Raw genomic sequence first — 27994 nt, forward strand, 5'->3', positions numbered from 1 at the left:
AATTATAGAAAATATAAATATTTTACTACATGTACTTATATATATTACTTATAAGAAAGGCAAAACTTCCTATTTTTAAAATAGCTCTGGTGTATTTAAGGCATTATACTAATGCTCACAATGAACTTCTGTTGATATTTGGCTTTTCAAGAACTTCTGTTTTTGAAAACAGTTTTTCTTAAGATATTACTACCTATATCTTCTTTTATATATTATGTTGTATTTTCAAAACAGAAAATCCATCAACAATTGCCTGTTGCATTATATGTTTAAACATAACTTATTTAGGAGTAAGGGATGTTGTGAAATGTTTAAGCATATCTAAAATACATCCTGAAACATTTTGCTTGTATTTTTCACATTATCTATACAGATGCTTTTAGATTTCTAAACCAGACCTCTTATACCTGGTTAATACAGATGGTAAGCTATGGGTTATACTATATTTGTTTACAGTCCTAAGAATGTCATGTTATGAATTATGCTAAATTGATTAATACCAACATAAAATAAATTGTGCTTGCATTAATTAGAATACTCAGCAAAATAAAAAAGTCTCAAATGTTGATTGCTTTATTCCTACTTTCTTTGCTCACAATGAAATAGGATATAACAATCCAGATTTTGAAATGTTTTAATTTCACTTTCATTCTTCACTTTCTTTTCCATGTTTTTAAAGAAATTATATGGATAGAATTGACTACATACAAAGGTTTCCATTTGTATATATTATAAAAAAAGGTTTCATTTTTGCACATTATAATTTTCTGCTAAATTAAGTTTCAGCCCTCATAATTGTAGATTTATTTGTTTGTTATTCATTTAAATAGTTATCACCCACAATCCCTGGAAATGTTTCCAAAGTGTCATCTACATTTAGATTCAATACTGGTTTACATATTTAATAAATGCTTATAATAGTGCTTCTTTTTTTACTGTTTTGTGGATATATGTAGCTAAAATGAAAGTCTTAAAAATTTATGTCGGCTGTATAGCACAGGGAACTATACTCAATATTTTGTAATAACCTATAAGAGAAAAGAACATGAAAAAAAATAGGTATGTGCTGTACACCTGAAACTAACACATTGTAAATCAACTATACTTCAATTTTTAAAAATTTATGTCAAAATATTATATCCAGACTTCTTTTTCCTTAAAACTTTGGTTTAGTGGTTATGCACGTAAGTGCTTTATGTTACATTTTTTGGGCTGAATTTTGTTCCTTCAAAGTTTATATGTTCAGATCTTAATCTTCAATACCTCAGAATATGACTATGTGAAGATAGGGCCTTTAAAGAGGTACTTAAGGTAAAAAGAGGTCATAGGGGTGGGCCCTAATCCAATATAACCGGTGTCCTTGTAAGAAGAGGTTAAAACACAGATAACACAGGTGGAGGGATGGTCATGTGAGGACACAGTGAGAAGGTAGCCATCTGCAAGCCAAGGAGATGGACCTCTAAAGAAACCAAATTTGCTGACTCCTTGATCTTGGACTTATAACCTCCAGAACTGTGAGAAAATATAGACACATCTCTGCTCTTAAAGCCACACAATCTGTGGTATTTTGTTATGGCAGCCCTAGAAAACTAATACATACATTAATGTAATAAAAATTTATTGATTACCTATTAAGCTCAAGGCACCTTGTTTGCTGCTAAGGGACATCAACATTTGATACCCTCAACCTTGAGAGCTCACTTCTATTGTGAAGTAGAGAGATAAGTTATTATCATCTCACTATAAAGAAGAGGAAACTAAAGCATTGAGACATCATTGAAAATCAGTTACATGACTAGTAACGTGGCATCAGGGTTGAATTATAATTTTAACTGCCAAACATATATGATAACAAAAATAACATAAAATAAAATACTATACCTCCAATACATATGATATTTATAAACAGTTAATCAATACCATGCATTTTACTTTATAAAGTAGAATCATTTGTGTGGTTCATCATCACCATCAATCATTTGTGTTGGTTTTAAGCAATACAGAAACTAAGTTCTTGAATATTTTATGGTGAAAAATATAAACAGTGATCAAATCTATTCTACATAAGAGGCCATTTATAACCTGGCAATGTAGAGTATTGGCCTTTGGCTATATAAAGTCATGTTTGTTTTAGAACAATTAACCTAGGTTTCAGTTTTCAAGATGTATTTGCAATACAAAAATCTAATTTAAAGGAAATGACCTCACCATTTCATGTTTCTGGAACTAGTTTCATGAACCCCAACCTGTGTATGAAGCCATTGGTATGTATATTCTTTATTCCTTTCTAATTTTTCATTTGCAGTGGTATCCTTACACATAAATTCTTCTTCCTTACCTAGGGAAAAAGTATGGAAATTTTATTTGTTATTTAAAGAGATCAAATTTTGGCCAAGCAGTTCAGTCTAGGCTAACAATTTTATCACAAGAAAAAAAGAAAAACAAGACAATTTAATTCATGGGAGCTAAATCATCTGTAAGAGAAATAATGTCAGTCACTTATAGATTAAGTGCTTTGCCAGCTTGGTTCCAAACCCACCTATTTTGAAAAATAAAGGAGTTGTTTTAGTGCAACCTACATTTTATAGGGCTTGTTTTTTAGTGTTTTAGAAAATGCAAATAATTATTTTTGGTAGACGGAATTTAAAGTCTAATTGTTCTCATGCTATCTTATCCATATGTAGAATTTATAAATTATATTGAGGATTTTCAAAACAGAATTTTAATTCTATGTAAAACTAAGCTTGGTTCGTGTAAGCTAGTACAATACTTAAGTTAGGATATCATTTATATTAGGTTTAGGAAACCTGTGCTAATGCCATAGCAGTGATTTCAAAGACGGAGGGGGGAAAGCGTAACAATGAAGATGGGTATGGAGAACATGCAAGAGGAGAAATTATACAAGGTAAGAACACAAGATAACAAATATAAAGAAAAATAAAATAGTAAAAAAATAAAAGAAAAATCCGACTGTTATATTCACATTTAAATTTACTATATATATATTTGTAGTTTTCAAAAAAAACCCTGCAGACATTACTGCTACATCAATGTCATTTGAGTTACAATGAAGACCTGTTGTTTTAGAGCACTTCTCTTGAGTTGTTAGACTGCTTCTTTTTTGGTGCCATCACCATGCTTAGGGACTTGTTAGCATCGTAGGCTTGACTGACAGTACACCAGAGAAGGTACCTCTTGAAACTAACTCATGGTAATCAAACTCACAAGAATTCTATAATTTAAAACCTGATGTTTAAAATGTCAATTTATTCATTGGAATTATTCTTTCACTATAGATCTTGGTACATAGAAAGTCATTTTATATTTGCAAGTTGTTTGGAAAACAAATGGAGCGTGGTGCAAAGCCTATTTTGAATGCTTGGTGCTGTACAGAGACACATACATGTATACACATGTATACATCACACATGTATACACACATTTAGCATCTGTCTTTCTGAATATGTTGAGGATGGTACATTCATCATGTCTTTTTATTCCTTAAAAGTTACTGTTGTATTAGTGAAATGACTCTAGTTTTCAGTCCAAAGAGATACTGGAGCCAGTTCTCAGGAAAGCTACAAATCAAGATTTTTTTTTCTCTAAATTACGTTACTTAGTAAAGTTAACTGCCTGTTAACTTCTTGTGCCACTTTATGTTTCTAAAATGGTCATACCCCTTCTTCCTGAGTTTAAGCCAATCCCTCCATAGTTGCTGTATTGAAGGAACAATTACTTCACTTTCAAGGGCTGACCACTGAATCCACGAGCAGACACCATTTTGATAAATGGCCTTCCTTATAAAGAAACTATAAAAGAGACTCAAACAAAGGGAAGATTTGGGGTTGCTACACCCATACTGCATTAAGCATTAAGTCTCTTCGCCAGCAGAGTCCCAGGCTTCTATCTGCCTTTCTTGGTTGACTAGACCAAATGGTGAACCCATGGGTACAATGACAGATAGTAGTGAGGAATCAGTGACCCTGATAATCAACTGGACCCACGACTGGAAACTTACCTACTCTTGATATGTAGAGAATCGTTTTGTAGCAAGTGTACTTTTAGCTGAAAATAAAAATTATCTCTACGTCTTTCTGTTTTTTAAAATAGTGACATATACTTGCAATAGTCCCTTTTTAAAGTGTTCATTCTGAAAAGTTTTCCTCAACTGCGGGATAACACTCCATAAACCCTATGTGGTTTTACATCAGAACTCAGCCAAGGTTCTAAACAACAATCCCTGGGTAAAGATTAGAGATTTCACTGTAAGGGTCCAATTCATATTAACCCTTTTAACCTGAAGGCATAGACTGGTAGATTGGTACGAGTTCAGTGTAAAAAAGAGAACTAGCATAGTGGTGATATTGGTTGGATGTATTCAAAAATACTGCCATTCAAATGCTGGAGGAAATGATTCTGGTAAATGATTTTCGCTAAACTATTTTAGGATTACCCCTGTCACTGAGGAGAAAGTAGTATTTACTCCTTGAAGCTTGCTTTTAGCATCTTGTGTGGGAAGAATGATGGTAACTTGGATTACTTAACAGATGCTTATCACCTTCTACTCAGGCTCCCCAATAAATCCTCTTGGTTTTAGAAGCATCATTTGGTCTGCAAAACTCGAACCTACTGCCTATCTACTGCTCTTCCCTGCTTCTCTGGGTCTTCATAAATTTCTCATACCATCAACCTAAGAAAAAAGGTCTCCTTTTGATTCCTGCTCTCCCCTAGTTACTACAGTCTCTATATGCTGCTTTACTTCAAAACACACATTTTATCTAAACAAATTGTTAAACTTTTTATTATAAAAATAATACATTTTCATAATAGATGATTTTAAAAATACTGAAAACTAAAAAGTCAAAGAGAAGAAAATCCACAGAGAGCCCCACTATTCAAAGACAACAACTGGATAACACTTTTAAGGCATTTTCTTTTAGTTCTTTTGTTCATAGATTTGTTTTTTGTTTACATACAATTGTATGTATCCTATACATTCTACTTTTCAGTTAGTACTATGACAAATGCATTCTATGTAATGGAAATCTCATCCTGAAAATACTTTTAGGGGTTATACACTGTGAGGTACTAACTTGTTACATGAAGGTTTTTAAGTATCCTATTTAATTAATCCACTTTTTCAGGTGGAATTAAAGATAACATGACTGAAGTTATAAATATTTTGAGGGACACAATATAATCTATATTGTCAAATAGTTTTTAAAACTTTCACCAATTTACCACATGCTATATGAGATTATTCATTTCACTAAGCCCCTAGTCAACATTGGGATATTAAATATTTTAAAGCTGTTGATAATTTGAGAAAAATATTGTCTAATATGATTTTAATTTATATGTCTCTACTGCTAGTGAGATTGAAAGTGATTTCATATGATTATTTACCAATTATAGGTCATAAAGTGTAAAATATCTTTCTTGTTCTCCCCAATTATCTGCTGGATTCTAGTATTTCCATTTTTGTCTTCAACTGACATTCATAATCCTTTATCTGTTATCACTGGTGCAAATATTTTCTTCTCTAGGTATCCAAATTTATCTACTTGCTAAATATTTTCTAAACTATAAACAATTTTCCTCTCATAATTTATAGGGTTGTATCTCCCAATTTGATAAACTTATATAAAATGACACATAAGATTTCAGGGACAAATTCTATACTCTTCTAATATTTTGTCTTTCACACTAAAAGATACCGGTTGTTAACAAAATTCTTTTAAGAGGAGTCTACTCTCTCTGTCTTTCCTTTCCATTTCCTCCTTAATTTATTGCAATCCGATTTTGCCAAATTGAAAGTGTCCTTACTATGAGGGCCTTAAACCATCTTATCTACCAAACACATTTATTCCTTATCTTTATTGGCCTCTCTGCTCAATTCAACTACACAGAACATTTTCTTTGTCTTAAAACTCTCTTCTCTACAGGACTTTGGAACATCAGACTTTGAGTGCTTCCCTTCAGTCTCCTTTATATTTGTGTTCCTTCAGATGTTGATGCTTGTCATTCTGCAAGTATCTAGGAGCACCCGCACCCCTGCTGTCCACCACCACACCCCATGCCTGGTATTCTGCTGGCTTTTTTTTTTTTTTTTGCGGTACTCGGGCCTCTCACTGTTGTGGCCTCTCCCGTTGCGGAGCACAGGCTCCGGACGCACAGGCTCAGCGGCATGGCTCACAGGCCCAGCCGCTCCGCGGCATGGGGGATCTTCCCGGACCGGGGCACAAACCCGTGTCCCCTGCATCGGCAGGTGGATTCTCAACCACTGCGCCACCAGGGAAGCCCTGTGCTGGCTTTTGATGCCAGTCAATTAGATATGCATTGTTTATTGCCTCATGAGGCTGGCAGCTTAGAGAACTAGGTATCAACAACCTCTATCTTATTCCTGTTCTCAGATCCAGCTGAACTTCAGAATCACAACTTGTTTTTATCATTATCATCCTACTAAGTCTGGTTTTCTTCCTGAATTCCCAAGTCATTCAGACCTGGAGTAAACCTTGGCTGCTCATTCCTTATGTAATGACATCTAATCCAGAAACTGGGTCTAGTCTCCCTGCTGGGTATCTCAGTAATACCTGGCTCCTCCTTTCATCCCCACTGCCCTCATTTTGAACAGGCGTGAGTGAGAGTCTCTGTTGACTCACTGACATTCGTGCTTCAGCTCACTGCAATATGGCTTCCTCCCCACACCATTTCACTGGAACTGTTCACACCAAGATCATTAGTACTGCTAAATCTTTGGGACATTTTGAAATTCTTACTGACTCCTCCATGATATTATACATTGTTCACGTCTTCCTTCTTAAAAGGATTATTTCCTTTGAGTCTTGTTTAATTCCACTTATCTGGTTTTTCTCTGCCCTTTTGTCTAAACCCCAGTTTCCTTCAAGGGCTCATCTTCCTTTGCTATCTCTTCCACTCTCAGGATTCTTCTCTGGGGTACTATCCTGGCCCCATCTTATTCCTTGGTTATAATCTTCCTGTAAGAGGATATTCATTCAAGTTCTTCAATCACTTTCCTTATCTCCTTCTGAAATGTATCCATCCAAAATCTCTCCACAGTGGTATCCTACAGATAATTTAAACAGAATATGCAAAAAGCTGAACTCATGTATTATCCCACCTTTTCTAAGTTCCTATAATTCTACCATCATCGTCAATGTAAAATTCAGAAACCAGAGTGTTGTACTGAACCAGCATTCTTCCTCACCTTTCAGCTGCTGATTTTACCTTCTAAATTCTTTTCATTCTGTCAAATTTCTGGTATTTGCATTGTGACTATTTAAATTCAGCTTACTATCATCTTTTCTTAGTTACTGTAACAGCCTTCTCATTGGTCCTTTTCCTTTTGGTGTTGTTCCCGCTTATATATCTCCATACTGCAAGTGGTCTTGCTAAAGTACACGTCTAGTTTGCTCTTTCAGAGGTTGAACTCTTGGTTCTCTGCTATCTTTGGATAATGTTCAAAACATTTTGCATAGCATACAGGCCTTCCTTATACCTTCAGACACATCTATTAAGTTCCTGCCTCAATCATCCAGATGTATTATAATTACTCAAAATGATCATTTTTGCCTATAGGCATTGTGTTTGGGATTACCCACTTTACCAGTGGTGTTCTTACTTCAGGTCTTCAGGTCTTAGTTTAGAAATTACATTCTTTGGGGTAAGCTCCTGATCTTTGAACACTTCCGTTCCTTATCCAAATTAGGTTAGAGATGCCCTCCAAAGGATAATATAGAGACCCCATGATAGCATTTATTACATTATACTTTACTTACCTGTTCATGTGTCTGTTTTGCCTCCTAGAATATACACTTTTTAAGTGATACCTAGTAGGACGGTGCTCAACAAATATTGGTAAAATTACGGAGTGATTGTCATAGTTGATTCATGTTCTCTGAGAAATATAGAGTTGGAATTTAGATTTTTAGCACGTAGATGAACCTGTGCATTGTGGAGAATAACACATGTCTAAATGTGATTAACTTAATTATTATAATAGAAACTTCAGCTCTGAAAGTCAGAATTAGATTGGGATAAAAATTGACAACCAAAGGTAGTAAATTTAAAACAATATGTGTGTGTGTGTGTGTGTGTGTGTGTGTGTAGTTACTTTATAAATAGAACGTTGACAATGTACACAATCCTAGAAGAAAGCAGTTCAGCTTTAAGAAGTTCTCCAAAAGAAATGAAGTCTTGGCGGCTTCCCTGGTGGCAGAGTAGTTAAGAATCCGCCTGCCAAGGCTAGGGGACACAGGTTCGAGCCCTGATCCAGGAAGATCTCACATGCCGTGGAGCAACTAAGCTTGTGTGCCACAACTACTGAGCCTGCGCTCTAGAGCCCGTGAGCCAACTACTGAATCCTGCGCTCCTGAAGTCCATGCTCTGCAACAAGAGAAGCCACCGCAATGGGAAGCCTGCGAAAAAAAGGGGTGGGATGAATTGGGAGATTGGGACTGGCATATATACACTAATATGTATAAAATGGATAACTAATAAGAACCTGCTGTATAAAAAGATAAATTAAATAAAATTCAAAAGAAAAAGAAAAAAAAAAGAGTAGCCTCCACTCGCCACAACTAGAGAAAGACTGTGCGCAGCAACGAAGACCTAATGCAGCCAAAAATAAATAAATAATTTAAAAAACAAGAAATGAAGTCTTTTTTAAATTAATGGAAATATTTTTTTCTTCATAAAAAGCAAAATAAGTGTTCATTAAACTCATATGCCTCAAATTAATCAGTTTTCTAAATTTACAGAGGGAGGTTAGTATTCAGTTATCATTTGGGGCACACAAAAAGAAGCTAAGTATTTATATTTTTAACACATATGGTGACTTTCCCATGACTATTTTCTTTTCTCTTAATGGCCTTTCTCAGTAATATAATAACAAAATACTCTTGGTTTCATGGATGGAGATGAGTTCATTTCTTTACCAAAAGCTTTTGAAGGACGTGGTTGCATACTGAGCAAAATGCTTCATGTGATGGAAATATTTTTGGTAACTTTGATAGATGGCTGATTCTATGTATCTTATGCTGGGAATAGTAAAAATGTGATTTACATTATAAAGTGTAAGTGGTCTGCATGTGTTTATTAAAAGAAGTTATTGCATCATACCTCAAAATAAAGGACAAATAAAATTGGAGTTTGGCATAAATGTTATACTAACAGAATTTTAAATTCATTAACATCTGTATAAATACTTGTTGATAGGCTGTTTATGGCTTCTTTCTTAACCAATCCAATCTGTTGTTGGAAAGTTGACAGCACTGGCATGAAACCAATAACTCTCTAAGAGCCATTTGTGTATGACAAGCAACATTTCTATTCTTTTAAAATAGACTTAAATATGTATGTAATTGATCACTAAAGAAAGATTACTGTATGAATAAAGAAGAGGACTGTTGGTACAAGAGTTTAAAAACAGAAATTTGGGGAACAGAGCCAAACTATATGTAAGGGTCAAAGGCTAACTGCAGCTCTAATCACTCCTTTACATATTTCACTAAATTTTATGGCAAAGAGGGTTAAAAAAAAAGTACTAGAATAAAAAATACTTGCTAGTTTCTGACATTTGAATTTTCAAAATTCATCTGTTTGGGGGGTGTTGGGTAATACATAAAGTGTATGAACAACCCTTACGAAAGCAAAGAAAAATAAAAGTGAGTTACTAAATTATACATTTTAAAATACATGGATTTTGTAAGACATAACTTTCAATACCATGGAATTGCTAGCTTTAAGCAAATCCCTCTGGAATAACAGAATCATTCTTTTACAAATTGGGTATAGTTGTGCTTATTAAACAGTTATAAGCCTTCTGTATTTATGTATAATTCTACCTGAAAGGATATGCTTTCCCAATTGTATTGTTCAGTTGAGCTGTATCTCCTCATTAATGTCTTTATAGAGGAGTACCAACTACTACATAAAGAGTGATTCTTTGGTTTCTCCTGTGACAGCCACATAACTCAAGAAAATAGCAGGCTTGTTCATGTATGGTGTGTCCATGTTTGCTGTTAACCAGGGCTGAGACTAGGATAAGGCAAGTGGGGCAAATGAGGTACTTGCCTTAGCACAAAATTTAAGGGAGTACCAAAAAAATATCAGTAATCGAGATAAATAATATTTTAATGTAATATTTTAAAAGCAAAATTAATGCAAAAATCCATGATGAACAAAATATCAAAGTTTTAAATGACAGAATCTGTAACAGGGTGGTGCTAGGCGCTATTGGAGCCTGAGGTAAAAGGGAAAGTTGGTAATACTGATCCTTCTCTGCCATGGTATTGGCAGAAATATCCATTTCTAAGTAACACTAATAAAAGTATCAACAGGACACTGTTTTAAGAACTACCAGATAGCCACTGTCTAAGATTGCTTTCCACTGTTTCTCATGAATCAGGCACACCACTGAGCTTTCCAGTAGACGAGGCCCTTGATTTGTGACATATAAGAAAATAATTATAGAATAAATTAATTCAGTCTATAAAGGAAAGCTATACATTATTCATCTTTCTATCTGCCTAGCAACTAATTAGCACATAGTAAGTTGACTTTTCACTTACTGTGTCATGTTGGGCAAATTACTCCTTCCCTGCCTCAGTTTTCTCCTCTTAAAATGGATATATTAACAATATAAAATAATAGAACACATATAATGCTGCACATTTAGTATGGATTTAATAACTGTAGCCACTTTTCTTTTCTTTTCTTTTTTTTTAAGTGAAATGAGCTCCATTATGCATAGCTTTAATGCTATCTCAGTTATCACAGGCTAAGACTTACCTACCCTGGAGGTGGGACTATCTATAGAAGTTTCTAAATCTAGGCTGAAATCAAGGTTTCAGGGGGTCACTGTCAGGAGGGGAAGATTCCAGGATTAACCACAAAATTAGACAGAAAAATTTTCTGGGTGAGTCCAGGAAGTCCTCCTTCCCAGAATTCTAAATCTGCTTCAGGTATTTTTAAAAATGTATTTATTTCATAATATATGAGGATCTTAGTGTGCCTTTAATACAGAAGAATTAATTTCCAAAAGATAAGAAGGGTACAAAGTTCTAATTGATTTGAAGTTATTTCAAATAATTTTTAGCAGTTGCTCAGTAATAACCATGAAGGGGGCTCCATTGACATGATTCTCTTCTGTTTCACTCTCTCAATTTAATTATCCTTGGAGAATATTCCTCTATCCAACCTAGACTCCCTCAGGGAGTGTTAATGTAGTAGGTCATCCAAACTAGGGCCCACCCAATAGAATAATGGAGAAACTGATGACGTAAGTAGGTTGGCTTTCAAAATAACAGGTTATAATGGCCGCATAAATATTACTGCCACCTGTGTTTTGTTTTTTTGTTTGTTTGTTTTTTTGGTATAGTTTAGACTTCAGCTCCCTGTTGTATCTAAAAGTTTCTACTCTTTGGTAAAAAGACATCTCTAATTCATGTATATTTATTAATTGAGGCCAAGTAGGTGATTAATTTTCTTTACTAGTTTTATGTCAAAAGAAGCCAATAAGCAGTATTACATTGGTACATTAATGATAGAGGCTTGATGAATCCAATTAGACACTTTTATCATTGTAATCATTGTTTTTGAATAGCTATAAAACAGAAATGGTCATAATGTATATGTCTATACATTCCTATATATTTCTCATTGATTACTTATTTTCTGCATCTGATGATTTCTGTATTTGCCAAACTTAAAAATACAGATACACTTCTGTTACAGGTAGAGATAACATCATATGAAACACTGAATAATTAAAGTATTGCTTGGTTATAAAAAAATAAGTAAATGTAAGTAAAAATAATTTTCTTTCACAATTTGAGTAACAACATATCAGAGACTAATAAACCTGGCCCCAGACTTATTGTTTTTCATTGGTAATAATTTAAGCAAGTATCCCATAGCCTGCTGAAGACTTAAGAGTTTTCTAAGTGGATACCCATTAACGAAAAATTTTTATCTTTTATTATATTACCCACGATAGAACTTTATGTAGCAGAACTGCATTTGTAAATGAATCAGGGCCTCCATTCATGAAAAGCATTACTGCTCTACTCACAGTCTAGTGGAGAAAGAAGTCAAGGTAGCAATTATACGACTTCCCTACAAAATTAACTTTTAACTTTATTTAGATAAATATTGATTTGCGGAGCTCTTTTATTTTTTGTAGAAGAGGAATTGTGGGTGGGGCTTAAAGTGGGAAGGGCCCTCAATTGGGTAAGTCACCTCCCTTATCAGAGCCTTAGTTTTGTCATTCATGAACGTTAGAAAGAAAAGCAAAATATGGAACGCTTCATGAATTTGTGTATCTTCCTTGGTGTTGCCAGTGCTCTGGACCTAGGCTATTCTAATAGGTGTGTAGTGCTATCTCAGTGTTGCTTTAATTTTTTTTATCCATTTTAAAAACCAGGTTGGTTGTTTTCTTATTGTTGAGTTTTAAGAGTTTTTGCTATATTTTGGATAACTGTCCTTTATCAGGTATCTTTTGCAGATACTTTCTCCCAGTCTATGGCTTGCCCTCTCATGCTTTTGATAGTGTCTTTCACAGAGCAGAAGGTTTTAATTATTTATTTCCTGCATCATGCTTTTGATATTATATCTAAATGTTGATCACCAAATCCAAGGTCACCTAGATTTTCTAATACGTTATCTCCTAGGAATATTTAGTTTTGAGTGATTGCATTTAGCTCTATGATCCATTTTGAGTTAATTTTTGTGAAAGTATAAGGTCTGTGTTTAGATTCTTACTTTTTTTTTTTCTTTTAGTTTTTGCATGTGGAAGTCCAGTTGTTCTAGCACCAAGAGTTGGAATGGACTTATCTTTTCTCCATTGTATTGCCTTTGTTTTTTTAATCAAAGATCAGTTCACTATATTTGTGTGGGTCTATTTCTCACCTGTCTATTCTGTTTCATTGATCTATTTGTATATTCTTTTGCCAGTACCACACTGTTTTGGTTAATGTGGTTTATAGTAAGTCTTGAAGTTAGGTAACATCAATGCTCCAGAAAGTATTTTAAAATGAAAGTTTGAGCTCGTAAAAATGGTAGAGGAATCCTCAGAAGTGAGAAATGACAAGAAAACACAAATATAAGGATGAATGAGTCTAGGGTGCTATTGTACAGCATGATAACTATAGTTAAAAATATTGCATTGAATACTGAGAACTTGTAAAAGAGGAAATTTCTCATGTGCTCTCATCACACACACACACAAAATGATAACTATGTGAGGGTATGATACTTTAGTTAGCTTGGCTTTGTAATCATTTTTCTCTACATATGTATACCAAGTCATCAGGCTGTACACTTTAAATATATATACTTTTTATTAAAAATAAAATTTAAAATATTGCTGAAAAATTACAAAAAGAAAATATATAGGTGTAGCAAGTGACTACTTACGAGTTATCTCTCCAGGGTAAGGGGGAATGTGCCCTCTAGTAACTGACTGAAGTAGTCAAAAATCTTTCAGAGTTGGTTAGGTTAAACTCACACTTCTAAAAATTCCCATTAATACAGATCTAAAGAACACAAACTAATTAAAACAATAACAAAAGTCACTAAACACCTTGGGAAATAAGCCATTAGAGTGAGAATCAACAGAAAGAACAAACCATAAAATCGGTCCACCGAATCATGAAGGTAGTGGATTTATCAGATATAGAATAAAAAATAAGCATCTTTAATTTGATAAAATGCACAAAATATTATGTATCTGCATACCTAAAAATAGATCTTAAAAGGTATTAAAGCAATAAGAGACTAGTAAAATCAGGAAGTTTTGAAAAACATGGGTAGCAATTCTAGAAATGAAATATAATTGATAGGGTTTCCCTGGTGGCGCAGTGGTTAAGAACCCACCTGCCAATTTAGGGGACACGGGTTCGAGCCCTGGTCCGGGAAGATCCCACGTGCCGCGCAACTAAGGTCGTATGCCACAACTACTGAGCCTGCACTCTAGAGCCCAAGAGCCACAACTACTGAGCCCATGTGTCACAACTACTGAAGCCCACGTGCCTATAGCCCATGCTCCACAACAACAGTAGCCACCGCAATGAGAAGCCGCACACCGCCAAGAAGAGTAGTCCCTGCTCGCTGCAACTAGAGAAAGTCCACGCACAGCAATTAAGACCCAACGCAGCCAATAAATAAATACATTTATTTAAAAAAAGAAATACGATTGATAAAATCATAAAACTGAACTATAACTGATATTACTAACTCAATAGATGTAGTAAACATAAAATTTGATTAAAGAAAACAATTAGTGAACCTGGTTTGCTGTCATTATGCATTATTTATGAAATTAGCTATTAATTTCCCCAAAACAACACACACTATTTTAGATTGTTACCTAATGTTATAAACCTGAGATTTACTCAGGATTCACATGACCGAAAGTACTGGCATTTTTCTGTAGAGACTTAAGAAATTCTTTCTGTGTTCTGGCTCTATAACTCAAAAGAATATGTTAGTGGGCATTCTTAACTCCTGTGAACATGGAAAGCACTCAGCTGTGGTCTCAAACATCTCTAAACTCACTGGTTGCTTAGTATTAGCAATATAGTGAATAGGGCAGAAGAATAAGACTTAGCAGAAGGTTCTTGATTTGGCGCTAACTAGCTGTTGCATCCTTGGTAAATCACTTAACTTTTCTGAATTTCAGTTTTCTCACTTAAAAAAAGATTGTGTGTTTTTATTATGAAAGAAATACATTTTCATTTGTAAGTTTATCCCTGAGTTTAGCTATAGTAAATACATAAAGATTAATAACACTATCCTTAGGCTAGTAAAAAAAAACAATATGATAAAGGGTTCTAGTAAATATCTATACCTAAGAAATTGATGTCTAAGATATATTCTTAATATTTTGAGGTGGCTGCCTCAGGAGAAAAGAGGATAGAATGCGATTTGTTGAGCAACCAGAATACTCTCGAGAGACCTTATATATCTCATTGTGTCTTTACGATATCCTAGGAAGAAAACAATAATTATCCCCATTTTTCTGGAGAATGAAACTAAAGTTTTGAGCTTATGTAAGTGTAGTATGAATTTGAACCTTTGTTTGGCTGAGTCCAAAGCCCACAGTGTTTCCATTTCATCAAGAAGCCATATTTTCCCATGAAATTCCCCTTAATGTCAGATTCTGAATATGGAAATAAATGACATTTAAAATGTTCTTAATATACCAGCTGTAATAAATAACACAGAATTTCTTTTTCTCTTGTGGATAACTTTTGGAAAATAAGGAATAATTTTGAGATAAAATTTTCCATATTTGGTCTCAGAGGAATTTGTAAATTTCTACTAAACCTATTCAGATGTTAAATTATGGGAATAAAAAAGAACAATAGACCTTCTAGCCATAGGAAATTATGTATGAATTGGTCAAAAAACAGTGTTCTATAATGCTGTACTCTTCCTATAGTAAATGCTTTATGAAGAGTAGCTTTTTCACACATTTGAAGAATAAATAAATTTATGACTATTTAAAGCATATTTTTTGTCTAGGCTCTCTGAAAAACTAATTTTTAGCTACATGTGCTTCTGTGCTACAAAAGAATTATAAAACAGCATATTTTGACCTAAAGATAGTAGAACTCTGATTTTTTCCCCCCTTTTTTGTCTTCTCCTTGTAAACATAAATGGGTTGGCTTAGTTTTTGAATTTACTTTTCAAATTAAGAAAACAATTTTATAAAGAGAAAATTTTTACAAGTTGAACACTCGAAATCATAGACAGTAAGTAGGACATAATAGTTAGTTAGATTAACCATTACTATATGGTTGCTTTAGTCTGAATTCTAATAGAAGGAAAGGAGAAGTAAGTCATTGGTTTCACATTCAAAACTGACCTGGTGGTAGTGTTGTGACACAGTTCTCCATTTCTGAACATCCAGGAAGTGTGGCACTAACTAGCCTTTTGTTCCAGACTATTTTTTTCAAAACCATTTGTATACCAAACAGCCTTATAAGATGAGATAGTGTCTCCTTTGAAGCAAAGGGCAGATTTGTTGGCTGTCCAGTAAAAGATAATGTTTTCTCATCAGTACAAAATGCAAGTTAATTTACAACCCGTTATGAAGTATTTGAGCTTCCTAAGCTTGGGGTTTCTCAACTGAGACATAAACCTACCTTGATCTCAGTATCCACCTGGACTCCTACACGTTAGTCCTGTGGAAATTGAGGGGCTAAGGGAACCAACACAAATATTCTAGTGCTCAGGCTGCTTGCTATGCTGTAAATAATAAAGCTCTCTGTCCCTGACCTAGGAGTCTTGTATCTTCTGCCAGCATTCATAAAATAATGTCAGGCTACCTTTCTACCTGAAAGTAGGATCAAATCTCAAACTCTCAGAGTTCTTGACATAGAAAAACTTTAATTTTGCAACTTAAAAAAATGAATTACCAATAATGGGCACATATAACTATATAATGAATCATTCTTGTTTTATGAACTGTTGTTTAAGCGTGTGTGTACTTTATCCCATCTTTTTGATTGACTCATTTTGTGGGAATGCTGTTAGTAACCACAGGTGTGTAATTATTGTTTATTAGCTATACAGTAGTTTTAAGGAATACTAACTTACAATATTCTAGGACTAAAAATGTGTCAAATTTGCCTGGTTGTGGTTACGATTTTAGGACAAGTGTTACGTGAATAAGCACAAATAAACCTTATGCCAAGAAACATGTCATTTTCTAAAGCAGAGAGAGAAAAAAGTCTTGAAATCATGCAGACGTTGGCTCAAATGTTAAAACTGCCATTTCAAAGGTTTGTGTCCACCAGAAAAAAGAAAATGGTAGTAGTCTTTTTATCTACAGTACTCAAATGATTTCATAATTTTTTTAAAAGATTTATTTTTGATGTGGACCATTTTTTAAAAAATAAATTTATTTATTTATGGCTGCGTTGGGTCTTCGTTGCTGTGCACAGGCTTTCTCTAGTTGTGGTGAATGGGGGCTACTCTTCACTGCAGTGCGTGGGCTTCTCATTGTGGTGGCTTCTCTTGCTGTGGAGCACAGGCTCCAGGCACACGGGCTTCAGTAGTTGTGGCACACAGGCTCAGTAGTTGTGGCACACAGGCTTAGTTGCTCTGCGGCATGTGGGATCTTCCCAGACCTGGGCTCCAACCCGTGTCCTCTGCATTGGCAGGCAGATTCTTAACCACCGTGCCACCAGGGAAGTCCCGGATGTGGACCATTTTTTAAAGTCTTTATTGAATTTGTTACAATTTGCTTCTGTTTTATGTTTTGGTTTTTGGCCACAAGGCATGTGGGATCTTAGCTCCCTGACCAGGATCGACCCGTACCCCCTGCACTGGAAGGCAAAGTCTTAACCACTGGATCACCAGGGAAGTCCCTGATTTCATAATTTTGCTTCACAGATTGGCAAGACATGTATCATTCCCATTTTACAACTGATAAAACTGAGATTTAAAGTGGTAATGACCACATTTTCTGCTTCTTAATTCAATTCTCTCTCCACCACACCAAGTTATATTAAATTTGTATCATTCAAAAATGATAGGCTATGTTTTCGTAACATATATTCCAGCATAGTAAAATAAATTGAAAGACAACTCTGGTTACTATTTCTTTTCCATATATTGAAAATCTTTCAGTAGTATAGGATCCCTTGGCTTTAGGAAAGATGCTTATAGTAAGTACATAGAAGGGAAATGAAAGGTAAAATTGGTGAAACAAAGTACAGAAATACTTCTGGGCAGAAAAGGGCTGTATGAGTTTTATGATATTGTAGTACAGAAGTAAATTTGGACAGAAATAATGAAAGAGTTGAAGGGCTAAAAATGACACAGAACTTCCATTTGGGGAAATAAAGAGGGATAAATCAGTTCTTCTGCTAAGACAAACCATAAATTCAGAATATAATTTAAAAAGTAATCTTAAGATGTGAATTTATTGTAACATGATCCCAATCTGGTAGCACCTCTATATACCTGGCAGAACTGAAAACATCATCTCTGGAAAAATGCAGGGGAGGCAGATTTGAGAAAAGCAAATATAAATTTTAGAAATGAAAAACAAAATAATCGAAATTAAAATCTATAATGCGGGCTTACTTGCAGATCAGACAAAGCTGAAGAAATAATGAACTTGGAAATATGTGAGAAGGCATTATCTAGAATCTAGTGCAGAGGAGCAAAGAGATGAAAAATTTTAAAAATAAAAATATATAGAGAAAGCTAGAGAAAATTTAAGTTATGTTTAATTGGAGTTGCAGGAGGATTGACAAGATAGCATGAGGCAATGGCAATATCCAAGATAATGACTGAAATATTTCTTGAACTGGATGAAAGACATCAACCCATCAATTCAAGAAGGTGAGTAAATCATAAACAGGATAAATTTTAAAAGAAATCCACAGCTAGACTCATAAGAATAAAATTATTTATAGCAGAAAAAAGAAAATCTTAAAGTAATGAGAAAAAAAGCAGCCAGGTTATCTTCAACAAAGTTGCACTTAAACTGACAGCTAATGTCTTAAGAGCAACATGAGAAGGCAGAATACAGTAAAATATCTTCAATGATCTGAAATTTGTATGAATGAAAGAAATTTACTGCCAAACTGGAATTCACCAGAATAAGGACAAAATACAGACATTTTCATATTAACAAAAACTGAGTTTGCTACTAGCAAACTCTTATTAAAGAAATTTATTTAAATGGACAGTCCTTTTCACAAGAAAATTCCAGATGAAAGATCCATGTTGCAAGAAGACAGAAAAAATTCATAAATATGAAATATGTTGGTAAAATCAACATAAATTCACAGTATAAGTAGCAATAATATCTTGTGAAATTAAATATGTCACAAGTAAAATACAGAGAAATATTACTATATAATTCAGAATTGAGTTAAAATGTTCTAAGATTCCTATACTCCCTAGGAAGAGAAAAAGATTGGTTAATTCTAGATTATGTTAACTACATATGTTATGATTTCCAGAGTAAAAACTAAAATGAATATATACAAATAATATTATTTCCACATTAGTAAAAAGAAAACAACAGAAAGAAAAGAAGTACTCAATCCAAAATGAAGCAAAGAAAGTAAAGAAAAAGAACACAGTGTATCCAGGCTAACAGAAAGCATAAGATAAGATATTCATTCAAATATGTCAGTTCTTACATTATGCATAAACGGTTAAATAATCCAGTTAGCATATAACAATTTTTTCTAGATTAAAACAAAAAAATCCAAGAGCCAAACTTAAATTATGAAGGTACAATAAGTGTGAAAATAAAAGGATAGAAAAAATATACCACAAACACATTAACCAAAAGAAAGCTGGTGTTGTCATGTTAACATAAAACAAAATAGACTTTAGGGCAAAAACAAACAAACAAACAAAAACCCCCTAAATTTACTAAATATTTACTAAACATTTCTAAACATTAGTGCTGTTTCAAAATGATAAAAAGTTCATTTAACCAGGAAGATATAATACTTTTAATTTTAAGAATATAATATAGCCTCAAAAATAATATAAGGTGTCTGTTCTCAGACCACAATGGAATTAAATTAGAAATCAATACTGGAAAGATAACTGGAAAATCGCAAAATACAGGGAGATTAAACAACACTTCTAAATCATACATAGGTCAAAGAAGTAATCTCAAGAGAAGTTCAAAAATATTTTGAACTAAATGAAACTTTGAACTAAATGAAAATGAAATGAAAACACAACGTATTAAATTTGTGAAATGCAGAAAAAGCAGTGCTTACAGGGAAATTTATAGCATTGAATGCATATATTAGAAAAGAAGAAAGATCTAAAACAATAATCTAAGTTTCTACCTTAGGAAATGAGAAAATAGAGAACAAATTAAATTCAAAGTAAACAGAAGAAAAATAATAAGAATTAGAGAAGAAATCAATGAAGTTGAAAATAGGAAAGCAATAGAGAGTATCACTGAAACCAAAAAGCTAGTCCTTTGAAAAAGTCAATGAAATCAATAAACCTCTATCCGGGAGAACTACGGAAAAAAAAGACAAAGAACACAAATTACCAATATCAGAAATGAAAGAGGGGACATCACTACAAATCCCATGGACATTAAAAGAATAAAAATGATATGCTATGAACAACTCTATTCCCACAAATTTGATAAACTGTATGAAATGGACCCATTCTTTGAAAGACACAAATTTCCAAAGCTCACATAAACATAAATAGATGGTCTGAATAGGCCTATATCTATTTTAAAAATTGAATCAATAAAAATTGAATCATGATCATCTATATAAAAAATCTAAAATAACCAACAAAAGAACTTCTGAAATTAAAGTGATTATAGCAAAGTTGCAGGATCTAAGGTAATATACAGAAGTCAATCACTTTCCTATATACCAGCAATGAACAAATGGAATTTGAAGTTAAAAAACAATGCCATTTACATTGGCATCCCCAAAATTAAAGGCTTTAGGGATAAATCTAACAAAATACGTACAAGATCTATATGAAGAAAACTGCAAAACTCTCATGAAATAAAGAAGAATTAAATAAATGGATAAATATTCCATATTCATGGATCGGAAGATTCAACATTAGCAAGAGTTCCGTTTTTCCTAACTTAACCTATAGATTCAACAAAATCCCAGCAAAACACTTTGTGGATATTGACAAACTGACTCTAAAGTTTATACGGAGAGGCAAAAGATCTAGACTAGCCAACAAAATATTGAAGGAGAAGAACAAAGCTGAAAGACTGACACTACACTACTTCAAGACTTGCTATAAATCTATAGCAAAAAAGGCATTGTGGTATTGGCAAAAGAACAGACAAATAGATCAGTGAAACAGAGCAAACAGCCCAGAAACAGACCCACAAAAATATGGTCAACTGATCTTTGACAAAGGAGCAAATGGAACAAAGATAGTTTTTTCAACAAATGGTGATAGGACAAGTGGACATCCACATACAAAAAAATAAATCTAGACACAGATCTTACACCATTCACAAACATTAACTCAAAATATATTACAAATGCAAAGCTCTAAAACTCTTAGAAGATAACACAGAAGAAAACCTATATGACCTAGGATATGGCTAAGACTTTTTAGATAAAACACCAAAGGCATGATGTATGAAAGAAATAACTGATAAGTTGGAATTCAATAAAATTAAAAGTTTCTGTTCTGCTAAAGATAATGTCAACAGAATGAGAAGACAAGAAACAGACTGGGAGAAAATATTTGCAAAATACTTATCTGATAAAGGACTGCTATCCAAAATATACAGAGGACTCTTAAATCTCAACAGAAGGAAAACAAACAACCTGATTAAAAAATGAGCCAAAGACATTAACACATACTTCACCAAAGAAGATATACAGATGGCAAATAAGCATATCAAAAGATGCTTCAGATCCTATGTCATTAAGGAAATGCAAATGATAACAACAGTGAGATACCACTACACACCTATGAGGATGGCCAAGATTCAGAACACTGACAACACCAAATGCTGATGAGGAACGCAGAGCAACAAAACTCTCATTCATTGCTTACGGGAATGCAAAATGGTACAGCCACTCTGGAAGACAGTTCGGCAGTTTCTTACAAAACTACACATACTCTTACCAAGTAAGCCAGCAATCATATGCTTTGGTATTTATGCAAATGAGTTGCAAATTTATGCCCACACAAAAACCTGTACACAGAGGTTTATAGCAGCATTACTCATAAATGTCAAAATTTGGGAGCAACCAAGATATTTTTCGGTAGGTGAATGGATAAACTGTGGCACATCCAGGCAACAGAACATTATTCAGTGAAAACAAGCAAATGACAAAAAGAAAAGATCAGCTGTCAAGCCATGAAAAGATATGAACTTTAAATGAATATTACTAAGTGAAAACAGCCAATCTGAAAAGGCTACATACTACATGATTCCAACTATGTGACCTTCTGGAAAAGGCAAAACTATTGAGACAGTAAAAAGATCAGTGGTTGCCAGGGCTTAAGGCAGTGGGAGGGATGAAGAGGAGGAGAACAGAGCATTTTTAGAGCAGTGAAACTATTCTGTATAATACCATAATGATGCATGCAGGCCATTATACATTTTCCCAAACCTATATAATGTACAGCACCAAGAGTGTACCCTAATACAAACTACGGCCTTTGGGTGATGAAGTGTCAGTGTAGGTCACTGACTGTTACAAACGTACCACTCTGGTGAAGGATGGTTATAGTGAGGGAGGCTGCGCATGTGTGAGGTATATGAGAATTCTCTGTACTACGTTCTGCTCAATTTTGCCATGAACCTAAACTACTTAAAAAATATTTTAAAATATTTTTTAAAAATTCGGTATCTTAGGTGAGCTGTATATAAAGGTTTAGTTCACCACACTGCCTGAAACAGATATCTCTAACAATTTCTGTGGAAGCAGAAGCTCAACAGCCCAAGGCCAATAGGTGATAAACTGTAGTGACAGAGTACATTTCTGATATGGCTGGAGGGGATATTTGGAGGTAGAGATAAGATTCTAGCAGCAGTAACAGTTACAGTTTTCTACTGAGGACTTACATGCCCAGCAGAGGTCCACACACTTCCAGTACATTATCTCACAAGGACTCTGAGAAGCCTACAGTATTACTGTAATTTTAAAGATAAGAATGCTTCAGCCCAGAGAGGTTACATATAACAACACACAGTAAGTGGTAGAGCTGGGAAATTAAAATTAGTCTGGAGCTCCTACCAGAATATTTCTGAACTAATATAATCATAATTTTTTTACATTGCCACCAGGGAAGGAAAGTTCAGGTCTCAATTTTATCTACCTTCATATGTAGGATTTGGGAGTCAGGAGTTACTTTTAAATTTCTATCAAAAAACAATTTTTGATGTAGTCACTATATTCATATCTTTTTCCTACAATTCATGGTGTCTTTCTGAGGCTGGATAGTATTGGGAGGAATACTTTTATGTTTCTTCTTAATTTGATATCATAACCCATATAATTTTGTCATTTTGTTTTTTAATATTTCTCTTAATTCTTCACTTATTTCCTACTTTGTCTTCACTCATCTTCTATTTTTCCCTACCTTTACTTCAATTACTCTTTTCCCTTCTATGCTTTTCTCAGTGTTCATATTATGGCATGAATACAGATACTTCTGACAATAGTGAAAGACAGTCTATAAAGGCACCTCTTGTAGGGGTCATTCCATTCATAGAGTAACATCAGGGCGTAACGTCAGGGCTGGCAGGAGAGTGCTGATATTCAGTGTGTCTCCTCACTATTGAATTTAGCCATTTGCTTTTCCTTAGCTTCATCTGTAGGCTCCAAGCTAGGCATTTTGGACATGAGCTACTTCACTGACAGGAAGAATATCCTGGCTTTCCCTGGCTGAGGGAATGTCTTTGAATGAGTTGTCTGTTTATATTTTATGGGATTTCGCTAATCTTTACTTGATCTTTCAAACTGACAAATTTTGTGCCTGTACTTGCTTGGATTTGAAATTCTCCACCTTGTTCTGTCTCTATTACTTAAGGCATCAGTTCAGAATGGGAGGTTTGCAGAAATGGAGAGGTAATGTTGCCTTGCTGAGCATTATTTCTTCATCTATAAAATTAAGGGATCACAACAATTTCATTTGACATTCTCTCAGAGTTGAATCATATTTTAAAAATTGATGTGTAATAGTGGTAATAGTAAAACCTTTTTAAGCTTTATGACAGGGGCATTCATCAGTCAGAAAGGACACTGGCTCAGAACTGGAACAGAGTTCTGAAGGGCCCCTACCCTACTGTTCAGGGGCCCTTTAGTTACTGAATATCATTGACTTGGGAGGGGATTTCCAGGGGAGTAGCTAAAGCAGCCATAGTGCCTGCCGTGGCAGCAGTGGGGAGGGACTCAAGGAAGTAGCTATTTAAGATAAAAACGTATTTCAGCATTTTAACAGCTAACTGTTCCAGGCATACTTGAATATGCCAGTCTTATATTAGCTCTATTTAAATGCTCTCCAAAGTTTAGAGCACTATATTATTTCATAGTATCTATGATGCTTTGATCTTGATCTTGCTGAAAATGACAACTGAAGGTTTTCACATAATGTGTCAACTACCACCTGGCTGACAGCAACTTCTAAGCTTCTATCTATTATGAGATGCATTCTGAGTTCAGAGAGGATAAAATGTGAAAAAAATGCATATCTTGGCATCAATGAAATATGAATAAATTATTAATATTTTTATTAGCACACTGTATTCTATAATATGAAATGTAATTATCCCTAACAGTCAATCTTGGATCATTAAATTAGCTTACCCAGAACAAGAATTATGCTACCTGATTTTTGATTGTTACTCTAATATAAATTTGATACATTTTGCATGAATTGCTTTATTTTTTTATTGAGTGCCTAATATTGCCAGGCATTATGCTAATTGGTGAGGATCTAGCAGTGAACCAACAGAGTCCTGAACTTCAGCAGCATACAGAATAAAGACATTTTAGTTATAGCTATTAAACATATATTTCTGCATGTGATAGGTACTAAGGACACAAGTAAGTCTGCTCTAGGTTCAATAGGAATATATAAGAGGGGAATTATTCTTTGGTAAAGACTAATCAGGTACACTATTTTTATATTGTGCTTTGTGAAGCCCTAGGAGGCTTTGCAAATGCGTCTTAGTGGCTGCTATGGGAAGTAGCCAAGAGATCAGACCCACTTCCTAAACCAGAGCAGATGTACTCTTAGCTATTTTACACACTATATTGAATTTGGGGTAATATTTCATTTGAAGAGAGAGGTTTTCTGCTAAAATATAAAGTTTGAAAACCACTGATATGGTGGACAAAGCACTAATCTCAGCATGAAAATGTTTAAATTAAATTTCCAACTCTACTGCCTATTTATAATTTGACTTCAAATAACCAAACCACGTCTAAACACATGACTGACAAACAAATGATTTCAAGTGATTCTGATCCTAGCTTTCAGTTAAACTGTGAAGAAAACTATGCAAATTATTCTATTTGGGCTGCTGTGCATGGAACAGCCTTCATTTCATGCTGTGATTACAAGAATTCTAGAACTATCCTGTATCCATTATGTGTCAGAATATTCATGGTTTTCCCTCCTTTAAAAGGTATATAAAAAAAGAATATCATCATAATAATAAAGACGACAATATGTGCTGGAAGTTGTGACATGCCTTTCCCATTACATTAATTTTCATTTAATTCTTATAAAAACTCTGAGTGATCCTCCCTATCTTTAAAGTGAGGAGGTTCAAAGAACTAAGTAGTTTGTTCATGGTGACAATGGTGAAGCTATGATTTAAAGCCAGTAGTCTGTCTTCTCTAGACCCTATCTTTAGCCATGCTACCTCTCTACATCAATTTTCTATAACCTAGATATGGTTAGATTAGAAAGATGGGGGATGGGAAGCGGTGTGTACTTCTCTGAGGTACACAAAGAGATGTACGTAAGAAGTTGTTACATATATAACTTTTAAAATGAACTAAAACAATAAGCCTGCTTGAAAATAAATGAACATTTGTCCGAGAAATTAATAGATTACACAAACGTCTCCTTACTTGAAAAACATTTGCATATTTCACTAGTTGTGAAATGCTATTATTAAAGTACACAGAGAGATGTATATACACAAAATAACATAGTTTTATACCATGGCAGGATAGATAGCATATGTAACTCAGACTAAGGGGGCTGACAAATGTATGTAGGCAGACTAACCTTCCTGGCTAAGAACCAGGAGTTACGCTTGTTACATAGAACTCTCAAGGGTACCATGCAATCAGAGGTCACAATCGAGGTAACAAAAGCAATGTCACCATATCAGAGAATGGGCCAATTCAGATCTGGTCCCTGACAGTCACTGAGGTCAAGGCTTGAGGCAAATAATTGTATTAAACAGGAATATTCCCTGCACACTTTTAGAACTGTCATCTGAACAAACAAGTCCAGGTCATCTGTAGGTTAAATCTCAGTTCTTTTCCCTGGTACTTAGAACTTACGTGCTAGTCTTAATCCCTTACAGTTTTTAAACTTACAACTGTAATTTTCTTTTGATCAAGGAAATGCTTAATAATTTTTTTTGTTTGTTTTCTGATCTTAACAACAGCAAACCTTCATTTAAATGCATGCATTTGTCATTTAATTCCATTTTACTATTGGTTGCCCTACGCAATTTTAAAATTCTGACTATATGATAACAATCACAATTTAAACTTCATATTTTAGTGTATTATAAATAAAATAACAAGGAGAATAGCCATATTCAAATGACAGACTCTCAAATTTTAATATCATTTATATATCATTGCATGTATCATTTATATAAAAGCAACTAAATTCAGAATAGTCATTTTATATAAAAAAGATGCAAAATTTACAAATAGTAATTAACATGTAACAAAAGGTGTATTTATAAATAAGTAGCTGAAACATGAATTTAAATCAAATAGAGAAAATAAAATATATATGAATAGAGTTTCAGTTAGGTTTATATGAGATACATGATGTACAATATTAGTTCACATTTTCCTCACAGCAATTTGGAATTTGTGAATTATTACCACCCTGTTTTAAAAAAACTCAGATCACACCTGAAAATCTTATTTTAGTACATGTTTTCAATTTAATGATAAATGTTTAAAACATCTTTAGTTATGCTACTCTTTTAGTTATTGCTTAATTTAAATAAAAATCCTTGAGAATTTATTATTTTTACTATAAATTTTACTACTTTGCATATTTTTTAACAAATCATACTTGGATAACTGTACATTCTAGGGCTCTCTTTTGTTCATATAAATTCCAAGAAGTAAGAAAATCAAGAGTTTGATTCTTGGTTTTATTTTATATTATATTTCTCTTTGAAAATTCTTATATTTAATATTTAAATTATACACACACCACACAATCCCACAACATAGTTCCAAGTGAAACACTCAATGAACTAAATTATAAGACTGTAGACTAAAATTGGCAATAGGTCAACATTCAACTGAATAAGACTGAAAGTCTATTTTTTCATGGCTGCATAATTAGTATACTATCAATAGAAAACTGTGGTCCTACGAGTAATATGACACATCACACTCTAAAACAGTATCTAAAGATAATACTATTCTTACTGCTTAATCAACTATATAGCGTTTAGCTATTTATTTTATAATGATTCTTTAGAATGTGTAAAATCAAAACTGAGAATTTATAGTTTAAAAAATTGTATGATCCCTGTGAGAAGTGTAAATCTCAGCTTAGTTTAAACAGCTCAGACTAAGTGTCAATTTCAGAGATTTCTTTCCATATTTACTCTTTTAAAAATATATTTTTAAGTTTAGTTCTAATATATCTTTAATACATAAGTTTATTAACTGTACAAGCGGAAAAAGTATCAAACGTATGTTAAATGTTAAAACTGTTATTTTAAGGAAACACTTCTTGACCTCATTAAAATAATTAACATTTCACATTATATTTCACATCCAAGTTATGAAAAAGCAAAAAAATTATCAAAACAAACTACAGTCAATTACATTTTCAGATCAGTAAAATGCACTTGTAAGAGTCTTCCTTCCCTTAATCCAATTGCCAAAGGCATTTTAGCAGCTCAAATAGGTGGTTAGAAACATTCCTGCCATACTTTCTGAAATATACAGGGTTTTTTTGTTGTTGTTATCCTTTTATGATTTCCTCTTTCTATAGCTATAAATACTAATAAAGACGGAAGATTACACTCACACATACACACACACATATTCACACATACAGGTACCTATGTAATTGGAGTTAATTTTAACATCACTATTCTCAAACTATTGAAACATTATTACTTGTGATTTCTTTACTTATTTATTTTATAATCTGAATTCCTTAAAAGACTAGAAATGAGGAATTGTACTACAAGTTAAATCTTTTAGAGACACCTGGGGAATTTCCATCCTAATGGGCAATA

The 27994-nt window shown here is 33.7% G+C and overlaps 1 protein-coding gene across 1 annotated transcript in view; it reads right to left on the reverse strand.

Annotated features, from left to right (window-relative positions):
* LRRIQ1 (leucine rich repeats and IQ motif containing 1) overlaps positions 1-27994 on the reverse strand; it is a 217210-nt gene that overhangs the window by 5704 nt on the left and 183512 nt on the right. The window contains exon 25 of the mRNA XM_024736878.1: positions 2209-2338. Coding sequence (XP_024592646.1) covers positions 2209-2338 — 130 coding nt within the window. The remainder of the gene's footprint in view (positions 1-2208; positions 2339-27994) is intronic.

The sequence above is a fragment of the Neophocaena asiaeorientalis genome, unplaced genomic scaffold (assembly GCF_003031525.2).
Source record: "Neophocaena asiaeorientalis asiaeorientalis breed wild unplaced genomic scaffold, Neophocaena_asiaeorientalis_V1.1 scaffold134, whole genome shotgun sequence".
NCBI classification, from domain to species: domain Eukaryota; kingdom Metazoa; phylum Chordata; class Mammalia; order Artiodactyla; family Phocoenidae; genus Neophocaena; species Neophocaena asiaeorientalis.